This window comes from Anolis sagrei, chromosome 8 (genome assembly GCF_037176765.1).
Source record: "Anolis sagrei isolate rAnoSag1 chromosome 8, rAnoSag1.mat, whole genome shotgun sequence".
Classification (NCBI taxonomy): Eukaryota; Metazoa; Chordata; class Lepidosauria; order Squamata; family Dactyloidae; genus Anolis; species Anolis sagrei.
The window spans coordinates 43,084,676-43,096,800 of record NC_090028.1 but is presented as its reverse complement, the minus strand read 5'-3'; the positions used below and the strand labels follow the sequence as shown (position 1 = coordinate 43,096,800).

The 12,125-nt window shown below is 44.2% G+C and overlaps 1 protein-coding gene across 1 annotated transcript in view; it reads left to right on the top strand.

Moving 5' to 3' along the window:
* Positions 1-12,125, top strand: part of LOC132783217 (neural-cadherin-like) — a 195,624-nt gene that overhangs the window by 179,243 nt on the left and 4,256 nt on the right. The window contains exon 32 of the mRNA XM_060788311.2: positions 6,528-6,682. Coding sequence (XP_060644294.2) covers positions 6,528-6,682 — 155 coding nt within the window. The remainder of the gene's footprint in view (positions 1-6,527; positions 6,683-12,125) is intronic.

Genomic DNA, 12,125 nt, shown 5'->3' with positions numbered 1-12,125 from the left:
TGTGAGAGAATTGGCCGTCTGCAAGGACGTTGCCCAGAGGACATTGCCCGGATGTTGCAATATTTGATTGGTTAAAGCATCTTTAGAAAGCAGTCCTGTGGAGAGGTTGTTTTGTTTTTGTTGTGTCAGGAGTGACTTTGAGAAACTGCAAGTTGCTTCTGGTGTGAGAGAATTGGCCGTCTGCAAGGACGTTGCCCAGGGGACATTGCCCGGATGTTGCAATATTTGATTGGTTAAAGCATCTTTAGAAAGCAGTCCTGTGGAGAGGTTGTTTTGTTTTTGTCGTGTCAGGAGCGACTTTGAGAAACTGCAAGTTGCTTCTGGTATGAGAGAATTGGCCGTCTGCAAGGACGTTGCCCAGAGGACATTGCCCGGATGTTGCAATATTTGATTGGTTAAAGCATCTTTAGAAAGCAGTCCTGTGGAGAGGTTGTTTTGTTTTTGTCTAGTCAGGAGTGACTTTGAGAAACTGCAAGTTGCTTCTGGTGTGAGAGAATTGGCCGTCTGCAAGGACGTTGCCCAGGGGACATTGCCCGGATGTTGCAATATTTGATTGGTTAAAGCATCTTTAGAAAGCAGTCCTGTGGAGAGGTTGTTTTGTTTTTGTCTAGTCAGGAGTGACTTTGAGAAACTGCAAGTTGCTTCTGGTGTGAGAGAATTGGCCGTCTGCAAGGACGTTGCCCAGGGGACATTGCCCGGATGTTGCAATATTTGATTGGTTAAAGCATCTTTAGAAAGCAGTCCTGTGGAGAGGTTGTTTTGTTTTTGTTGTGTCAGGAGCGACTTTGAGAAACTGCAAGTTGCTTCTGGTGTGAGAGAATTGGCCGTCTGCAAGGATGTTGCCCGGGGGACATTGCCCGGATGTTGCAATATTTGATTGGTTAAAGCATCTTTAGAAAGCAGTCCTGTGGAGAGGTTGTTTTGTTTTTGTTGTGTCAGGAGCGACTTTGAGAAACTGCAAGTTGCTTCTGGTGTGAGAGAATTGGCCGTCTGCAAGGACGTTGCCCGGGGGACATTGCCCGGATGTTGCAATATTTGATTGGTTAAAGCATCTTTAGAAAGCAGTCCTGTGGAGAGGTTGTTTTGTTTTTGTTGTGTCAGGAGCGACTTTGAGAAACTGCAAGTTGCTTCTGGTGTGAGAGAATTGGCCGTCTGCAAGGACGTTGCCCGGGGGACATTGCCCGGATGTTGCAATATTTGATTGGTTAAAGCATCTTTAGAAAGCAGTCCTGTGGAGAGGTGGTTTTGTTTTTGTCTAGTCAGGAGTGACTTTGAGAAACTGCAAGTTGCTTCTGGTGTGAGAGAATTGGCCGTCTGCAAGGACGTTGCCCAGGGGACATTGCCCGGATGTTGCAATATTTGTTTGGTTAAAGCATCTTTAGAAAGCAGTCCTGTGGAGAGGTTGTGTTTTTTTTGGTCGTGTCAGGAGTGACTTTGAGAAACTGCAAGTTGCTTCTGGTGTGAGAGAATTGGCCGTCTGCAAGGACATTGCCCAGGGGACATTTGCCTGGATGTTTTGATGTGTTACCATCCTTGTGAGAGACTTCTCTCATGTCCCCAGATGAGGAGCTGGAGCTGATAGAGGGAGCTCATCCACACTCTCCCCGGATTCAAACCTGCGACCTGTCAGTGTTCAGTCATGCTGGCACAAGGGTTTAACCCACTGCGCCATTGGGGACTCCTATGGAGAGGTAGAAGGGGAGGATCCATTGTTGTGGTAACGTGGGAATATGGGTAGGGAAGCATGCTTGTCCACATAAGCCTAGTCAAGAGGAAGAACCCATTGGGCGATACTGGTTTTACCTGTTGCCTTGCATTCTGGATATCAACTGTCCATTTGTTCCATTGTGGCCTGGATGGAGTGAAAAGGTGCCCATAAATAATTAGGTTTTTCCTTTATGTGGTCAATACCTGTCACTGTTCACTTTGAGAAAAGATGCAGCCTCTAAATTCAGCCAAAAGTGAAGGGCAAAAAGAGCCCAGCATGTTTGCCCACAGGACCATTTGCAAATTAATCAATAATTTGCAAATGGTCCTTTGGAATTCAGAGTTCGAAGGAGTGTGAGAATAGCCAACAAGAAGGAGGTCAGTAGCCTGACCTTGAGGAAAGGGGAATCTTAGATCGGGCTGACCGTTTGGAATTCAGAGTTCGAAGGAGTGTGAGAATAGCCAACAAGAAGGAGGTCAGTAGCTTGACCTTGATGAAATGGGAATCTTAGATCGGGCTGACCGTTTGGAATTCAGAGTTTGAAGGAGTGTGAGAATAGCCAACAAGAAGGAGGCCAGTCACCTGACCTTGATGAAACGGGAAGCTTAGATCGGGCTGACCGTTTGGAATTCAGAGTTCGAAGGAGTGTGAGAATAGCCAACAAGAAGGAGGTCAGTAGCCTGACCTTGATGAAATGGGAATCTTAGATTGGGCTGACCATTTGGAATTCAGAGTTCGAATGAGTATGAGAATAACCAACAAGAAGGAGGTCAGTAGCCTGACCTTGATGAAACGGGAATCTTAGATTGGGCTGACCGTTTGGAATTCAGAGTTCGAAGGAGTGTGAGAATAGCCAACAAGAAGGAGGTCAGTAACCTGACCTTGATGAAATGGGAATTTTAGATTGGGCTGACCATTTGGAATTCAGAGTTCGAATGAGTATGAGAATAACCAACAAGAAGGAGGTCAGTAGCCTGACCTTGATGAAACGAGAATCTTAGATTGGGCTGACCGTTTGGAATTCAGAGTTCGAAGGAGTGTGAGAATAGCCAACAAGAAGGAGGCCAGTAGCCTGACCTTGAGGAAAGGGGAATCTTGGATCGGGCTGACTGTTTGGAATTCAAAGTTTGAAGGAGTGTGAGAATAGCCAACAAGAAGGAGGTCAGTAGCCTGACCTTGATGGAACGGGAATCTTAGATTGGGCTGACCGTTTGGAATTTAGAGTTCGAATGAGTATGAGAATAACCAACAAGAAGGAGGTCAGTAGCCTGACCTTGATGAAACGAGAATCTTAGATTGGGCTGACCGTTTGGAATTGAGAGTTCGAAGGAGTGTGAGAATAGCCAACAAGAAGGAGGTCAGTAGCCTGACCTTGAGGAAAGGGGAATCTTAGATCGGGTTGACCGTTTGGAATTCAGAGTTCGAAGGAGTGTGAGAATAGCCAACAAGAAGGAGGTCAGTAGCCTGACCTTGATGAAATGGGAATCTTAGATCGGGCTGACCATTTGGAATTCAGAATTCGAAGGAGTGTGAGAATAGCCAACAAGAAGGAGGTCCGAGGCCAAAGTAATGCTTTCATGTATTGCAAAGGGTATTAAGCAGTGTGTTTGAAAACCTTTGTCAGAGCAACTTCTCGCTCAACCAAGCAGCTTGTGCTTGTTTGCCTGGATTATCTTGCAGTTCTTGTGTCCATGGTCTTGGGATTTTGTCATGTTCTCATGGGACTTTGTTTCGTTGGTGCCTCTTGAAATCCTGCTTTATAGTGCTATGTTTTATTGATCTTTGGAACATTACTTGCTTTTTAAACTTTTTATCTTATACTTTTTAATAAACGAAAAAGACTTCAGCCTGTGTGCAGTTCTGGTGATTTCAGCAAGGTGAATCTATTCTGAGGTGCAACAGAGATTACCAACAAATACCGGGTGTTATCAACTATATTTCAGAAAAGGAAATTTATTGAGTGACCAAACATCAACAGGTGATTCGAAGGCATGGACTTGAGGGAACTATGGTTTGGAATGCGGCGTGAACACAAGCGTTGAGTGGATTGTCTTGAATGTGAGCAGACACTTTGGAAGAGTGACTGGTTCACACAGACTTGGAGGTGAAGATGGATGGTAGATGTTGTCAGTGGATGGCAACTGGTTACTCTTTATTTTGGAGAGAAGTGACTAGTGAAGTACCTATAGATTCTGCTGATGTATATTAATGAGAGACATCTTCCATCCTGGCTCCATCTCAATTTCTTGGCAGATGTTGACTCTTCTTGATTGATGTGTTGACTTCCTTCTTATCATTATAAACATTTGTCTTATCACTGTCACCGTTCTTATCACAGTTCACCATTTCAGCTCTCATTAGCAGGTTTTAATTACAGTCCATCAAGCAGGTAGTTAATGGTTTAGTCATTGCAGGCTTCAATCTTTTAGAATGCTGTCTCTAAAATCATTAGCTCTCATTCATTTATTTCACACATCATATTAAATCTACATTCATCAAATCTGCATATTATATTTTCATGACACATACACACTAGGGCTGGGCGGTTTCGTTTCGTTAATTCGTAATTCGTTAATAATTCGTTAATTTTTTTAATTACAAAACGATAACGAACCATTCTGGAGCAATTTTTTAAAAAAACGAATTTTTAAATAGTTTTGTAAATGCTTCGTATTTCGTTATTGTATTCGTTTCGTTATTGTTTTGAGGTCGTTTCGTTATTATTTCCGCATGTCTGGGGCAAGTTTTATGGTTGTTTTTTGTTTAATTAGTGAAAAAAAATTATAATATCACACCAACAGTCAACAACAGAGGGAGAGGGAAGCTTCAGAAGTTTTTGGAGGTTTTTTAGCGTATTTCGCGGTCGCGTCCGCCATTAACGAATCGATTCGTTATTGTTTCGGAAATCGATTCGTTAATGTTTTGTAATATTTTTCACATTTATGAAATTTCGTAAATACCGAACTTTTTAAAAGGAAAATTTTGTAATTATTTTAAATAACGAAACGCAAAAATCCCCAAAAAACAAATCGATTTTAGAAACAAATTTTTCCGTTGTTACCCAGGCCTAATACACACATATGTCAGAGATTGACGATACCCAGCGGAAGGAATGCTAGATCAAGCAGACACTGAGTTGCAAAATAAGGACTCTGCAGGCTTTGAGTTACAAAATAAACTAAGTTTATTAAGTACATTCAACAGACACGTCTTTCTACAGCGAGCTACAATTCAGAAACTAGTCAAAACCGAAAGCCTCTTCACATCTGCTTATCTTCTCTTGCTGAGACTGGCACCTCCCTCCTGTTCTCAGCAAGAACAAACCTTATCTTACTTTCCTCAAGTTCACTTAATCACAGCCTCAAAGTATAAACATTTCTGCATGGCATTTTCAATTCACAGTAGCATCCATCTTTGCAATTCAGAGAAGCACATTGAAAAACACATATATAACTAAATTAATCCTGACAACATATAGGTAAGCTCCGTGGAAGAACCGTTGGCATTGTACTTAATTGGGTGAGCTTAGCTTCTCTGTTACGCACCTTCTCACTGTTTGACGGCTGTTAATAGCAGCAAATCGAGAAGACAGCGTAAGCCCTTGCTAAAACTAGCTACGCTTATTGGATTGTCTACTTAAAGGTCTGAATCTGGGCACAGTTGAACTGGCACAATCCCATTAGCTTTGGTACAAAGGCTGAGAGGAGACATTTGGCATGTCAGCATCAGGAGGAAAAGTCACGTAAGCGATGACCACGGCAGAATGGGTCCATTCTCAAGGCCCGATTCCAACAAGGCAGCCACTATGCACTGTAAATAAATACGACAACACGTCTGTTCTTACCCAGTCAGGTGTCATTGTGAATGTGAAACTCATGCCCTGTGTTTTAATCTCTGCCCTGTGTATTTCAATGTCTATTTAATAGAAATACATTTTAATATGTGTGTTTGTGGGATTTTTTTTTGCAATGTTTGTGTGTTTTGACTGTGCTGTGACCCACCTTGAGCCACAAGGAGAGGCAGGTAAGAGATTAATAATAATAATCTATATAAATAAAAATGTAATGTTCGTTTGTGGGATTAACATAACTCCAAAACCACTGGACCAATTGACACGAAATTTGGACACAATACAGCTAGCAGTCCAACGAGTGTCCATCACCCCTAAACACACACACACACACACAAAACGCCAGTGGAACAGACTTAAAACCCAAAAACTACACCATATATACATATACAAATACACTCATATACATATACACATGCACACATTCATACACACACAAATATACACATACACACATACATATACATACACACATATATACATATACACATATATATACACACTCATATACACAAACACATATATATACACAAATACATACACATAAACACATATATACACACACAAAACACATGTACACAGACTGGGCCACAGCAACGTGTGGCAGGGGACAGCTAGTAGTAGTAGTAGTAGTAGTAATAATAGCCCCCAGAGGCACCATGGGTTAAACTGTTGTGCCAGCAGGACTGCTGATCAAAAGGTTGGCGGTTCGAATCTGGGGAGTGGGGTGAGCTCCTGTCTGTCAGGTCCAGCTCCTCGTGTGGGGACATGAGAGAAGCCTTCCACAAGTTGGTAAAACATCTGGGCAACGTCCTTGAAGACGGCCAATTCTATCATACCTGAAGCGACTTGCAGTTTCTCAAGTTGCAAGGCAGGTGGACTCCGGTTGAGATGCGGCATTTCCACTTGTGACGCTTGGGCTTGGTTTCTAAGTTCTCTACTGCATTTCTGCCCTCTCTCTTCATCCAGTTCTGTTCAGCGGCCTTTTCCTGTGGACTCGGTGGAAGAGCCACAAAAACAAGAATGGGGGTGTTTACCACGCCACCACCTGCCACGACGACTTGGAGGACATCCGAGAGAACATCCTCAACTACAACGAAGAAGGCGGCGGGGAGCAAGACCAGGTAAGATTTCCTCTCTCTTTCTGGGTCTGGAGTAAGCATGCATGGCGGAGAACCTCTACTCTTAGCTATGGCTTGAGGAACATCTGCTTGGGCTTGATTTGATATCACTGCCATGTTTCTTCAAACCGAAATCTGACTCAAATGTCAATTTTTGGCTAGAAATAAAGGCAGTGAGTAAATAAGTGGGCAGGTTTAGAAGGTCACGAAGACGTAGACCAAGGCAACGCTTGTAAATGGCAACATACAACAAGGAATAACGCACACTACAGCAAATATAGTAGGCAACATCAGAAGGAAAATCTCATGTTATGAGGATTGAATGGAAAGTAATGCCTCCACCTTCGTAACTCCTCAAGAGATGGCAGTACTGGTATGCGGCAGGTACTGGCTTGTCCAGTAGACTCTCCTCTAAACAGTTCCGTTTTGGCGGGAAGCCTGAGCATTGAACGGTTGTGTTGTTAAAGTGCAAAATATGGAACCCTGCACAGATGGTCAGTCAATGCGACTTAAGCAACATGCAGTCATTGAATTCTTGACAGCAAAAGGTGTCACCCCCAAGGAGATTCCTCAGAGAATGCAAGCTGTTGATAGTGATTGTGTTGATGTGAGTCCTGTGCATTGTTGGGCAAGTAAGTTTAAAGATGTTGAGGTGACACGTTCTGCTGTCAAGAATTCAATGACTACTCGTTGCTCAAGTTGCATTGACTGACCATCTGCGCAGGGTTCCATACTTCACACTTTAACAGCACAACCATTCAATACTAAGGCTTCCCGCCATAATGACCAGAAAACTTTACTCTTATCAGCAGAGTTAAAACATAAACTTGCAATGTTACAAACAGTGCAACCAACTTACATGGTCCTTGTAAGCAATACAGAATAAGACTTCTTCATCCAAATGAGAGAGCAGTAGAAATGGTTGAGCAAAATGCCCGGGCAAAGGCTCCTCAGAGCAAAAGCTGAACTGTATTCTAAAATCCATACAGTTATACCCCAGTTACTAGTTGACCTTCATTAGCAGCTGCACATAATAATCAAGAGTATAAGGTTTTCTTTAACACTATCACATACTTGATCCTGTTATGACTTACTGTAACAGTTCATGGAGTATATGGTCGAAGGCTTTCATGGCCGGAATCACTGGGTTGTTGTAGGTTTTTCTGGGCTACATGACCATGTTCTGGAGGCATTCTCTCCTGACGTTTCACCTGCATCTATGGCAAGCATCCTCAGAGGTAGTGAGGTCTGTAGCCAGATTTTGTTAATTTTCATGGTTTCCTCCTTTCTGTTGACATTGTCCACCTGCTTCTTGTGGATTTCATTGGCTTCTCTGTGTAGCCTGACATGGTGGTTGTGAGAGTGGTCCAGCATTTCTGTGTTCTCAAACATTATGCTGGGTCCAGGTTGGTTCATCAGGTCCTGAACCAATGAAAATGAACCGAATCTGGCTACCAGTATTAAAAAACTCTAAAATTACAACAGCAAAACAACAGAGAGGAAACAATCAGGGACAGTTAATCACCACACCAAAGAACAGCCAGGCCATCAAATGCTAATCAAGGTGGTCAGTTGAAACATTCCCACCTAGCTCCAGCAGACAAGAGTTCTTTGTCCCACCCTGGTCATTCCACAGATATATAAACCCTTTTTCCTAGTTCCAACAGACCTCACTTCCTCTGAGGATGCTTGCCATAGATGCAGGCGAAATGTCAGGAGAGAATGCCTCTAGAACATGGCCATATAGCCCGAACACACCTAGCTCCAGCAGACAAGAGTCCTTTGTCCCACCCTGGTCCTTCCACATATATATAAACCCTTTTTCCTAGTTCCAACAGACCTCACTACCTCTGAGGATGCTTGCCATAGATGCAGGCGAAACGTCAGGAGAAAATGCCTCTAGAACATGGCCATAAAGCCCGAAAAAACCTACAACAACCCAGTGGCTCCCTTTTAATGCTGTGAAGGACATCTAATCACCTCTCTACAAAGGTTTGCTCTAGGCACTGTCATGCCATTGTATGCTAATCAAGGTGGTCAGTTGAAACCTTCCCACCTATCTCCAGCAGAAAAGAGTCCTTTGTCTCACCCTGGTCATTCATCAGATATATAAACCCCTTTTCCTAGTTCCAGCAGACCTCACTACCTCTGAGGATGCTTGCCATAGATGCAGGCGAAATGTCAGGAGAGAATGCCTCTAGAACATGGCCACATAGCCCGAAAAAACCTACAACAACCCAATCTTTATTTATAACCTGCCACCATCTTCCCAATGGGGACTTGGGGTGGCTAACAAGAGGCCAAGCCCAGTTCATGGAGTTACAGAACTATGAAAGAAGTGGTTCAAATAATTGCCTGCCTAGTAGAACAGGCAACTGTTTAAACTTCTCTTCCCAGAGTGTTTTGGGTCCATCAAGATGTTGATGTAAACATTAAGGTATAGGTAGCACGAGGGAGCTTAAATCCCATCGCTACCTGCCTGCACAAGACTCTCGTCTACAGAAGCTCCTGTCGAAACAAAATGCCATTGGATGCTCTTTTGTGTCAACTTAAAAAACCTCCCCCCTAATTGTCTTTGAGTAGGACAACATGTGTAAGATGGAAGCTGACCTGACACTTTCCTGCCTGAGGCACGGCAGCCAATGGTGTCCCTTCCTCACAAGTCCCGTCACGTCGTTCTCAAGGCCAGAAGTCATTTGTGCACCGAAAATCCCACAAAAAAATCCCTGGCAGTAAAAACAAAACAGTGCTAAATAGATGTTGGGATGAGAGTAAATTAATAACACGGGTTGGTGCTTCTTTGGGGCTGCCTGAAGTTTCCGTCTGATTTCATAGAATCATAGAATCCTAGAGTTGGAAGAGACCTCATGGGCCATCTAGTCCAACCCCATTCTGCCAAGAAGCAGAAATACTGGATTCAAAGCTCCCCTATTTATTTATCGTGTCAGGGGCAACCAGACCATTGTATTACATTTCTAACAGAACAAAACAAACAAACAGATAAAAAACCCCACAAAGTTAGCAAACTTGGTAGCTGATTAAACGTCCTTTGACCAGTCTCTGGCCCCTTGGAGTGCTTCTGGTGTTGCCGCAAGGAGGTCCTCCATCGTGCATGTGGCAGGGCTCAGGTTGCATTGCAGCAGGTGGTCAGTGGTTGGCTCTTCTCCGCACTCGCATGTCGTGGACTCCACTTTGTGGCCCCATTTCTTGAAGTTGGCTCTGCATCTCGTGGTGCCAGAGCGCAGTCTGTTCAGCACCTTCCAAGTCTCCCAGTCTTCTTCTGTGTGCCCAAGGGGAGTCTCTCATTTGATATCAGCCATGGATTGAGGTTCTGGGTTTGAGCCTGCCACTTTTGGACTCTCGCTTGCTGAGGTGTTCCAGCAAGTGTCTTTATAGATCTTGGAAAACTATTTCTAGATTTCAGTCGTTGACGTGCTGACTGATACCCAAACAAGGGATGATCTGGAGCTGTCTCTGCCTTGGTCCTTTCACTATTGGCTGCTACTTCCCAGTGGATGTCAGGTGGTGCAATACCAACTAGACAGTGTAATTTCTCCCGTGGTGTAGGGCGCAGACACCCCGTGATAATGCGGCATGTCTCATGAAGAGCCACATCCACTGTTTGAGCGTGGTGAGATGTGTTCCACACTGGGCATGCGTACTCAGCAGCAGAGTAGCATAGCGCAAGGGCAGATGTCTTCACTGTGTCTGGTTGTGATCCCCAGGTTGTGCCAGTCAGCTTTCGTATGATATTGTTTCTAGCACCTACTTTTTACATGATGTTCAGGCAGTGCTTCTTGTAGGTCAGGCAGCTCCCCTGACAGATAGCCATCCAGCCTCTGTTTAAAAGCTTCCAAAGAAGGAGCCTCCACCACACTCAGGCAGAGAGTTCCACTGCTGAAGGGCTCTCACAGTCAGGAAGATTCAGATGGAATCTCCTTTCTTGTAGTTTGAAGCCATTGTTCCAGTGCGTCCTAGTCTCCAGGGAGGCAGAAAACAAGCTTGCTCCCTCCTCCTCCCTGTGGCTTCCTCTCACATATGTGACATAAGGGTCCAGCTTTGCGACTGAAGGACCAATATGAGTCTCCCTTGAGTCTCTTTTTGGAGACAAAAAGTGGAGTATAACAATATAACAACAATAACAACGGCATCAATGGTGCAGACCTAGTTACATTTTACACCTAGCATTTCCTATGAGTTGAATGGATTTTCCGTGAATGTGTTTTAAACACTTAAAGGGATATTTATCACCAAGGTGGCACATAGAGAGCTAAGTTTACAAATCCTATTAGTACTTAATACGATTACCTCCCTCCGCAAATTGTTCAGGGTGGGGGAAATAGATTTGCCCACCCAGGGGTTCTGTCTGGAGGAAATCCACGTTGTTCTTGTGACACGTCAAGCGCTCTGTGTCCCAAAACCAGTCAAATGAGACATGGTACAGATTGCCTATACTGTGCCATTCTTTCCCCCCAAGCTTTGGCAGTTATATATTTAAAACAATTCATTCACAAGTAAGTAAAGGTCATGTGGCCAGCATGACAGCATGGTGTGATATCACCTTTCCGCAGAAGCATTACCTATTGATCTACTTGGCAGAAGCTGGGGCTGACAGCGGGAGCTCACACCCATCGCTCCTTGGATTTGAACCTCCAACCTTTCGGTTAGCGAGTTCAGCAGTTTAACTCACTGCGCCACTCACTACAAATGTGAGTAGATCAATAGGCAAGAAGGTAAAAGTGCTCCAAGCAGTCATGCCAGTGGCCACATGGCCTTGGAGGTGTCTATGGACAATGCCAGCTCTTAGGCTTCTGCAAACCTATCAGTTCGAAAACATGCAAATGTGAGTAGGTCAGTAGGTACTACTTCTGCAGAAAGGTAATGGCACTCTATTCAGTCATGCTGGCAACATGACCTTGGAGGTGTCTACGGACAATGCCAACTCTTTGGCTTCTGCCAACGTAGCAGTTCGAAAACATGCAAATGTGAGTAGGTCAATAGGTACTGCTTTTGTGGGAAGGTAATGGCATTCCATGCAGTCATGCTGGCCACGTGACCTTGGAGGTGTCTACGGACAATGCCAACTCTTTGGCTTCTGCCAACCTAGCAGTTTGAAAACATGCAAATGTGAGTAGGTCAATAGGTACTGCTTCTGTGGGAGGGTAATGGCACTCAATCCAGTCATGCCAGTGGCCACATGACCTTGGAAGTGTCTATGGACAATGCCAACTCTTTGGCTTCTGCTAGCCTAGCAGTTCGAAAACATGCAAATGTGAGTAGGTCAATAGGTACTGCTTTTGTGGGAAGGTAATGGCATGCCATGCAGTCATGCTGGCCACATGACTTTGGAGGTGTATACGGACAATGCCGGCTCTTTGGCTTAGAAATGGAGATGAGCACCAGAGTCAGACACAATTGGGAAGGGAAACCTTTACCTTTAGAAAGC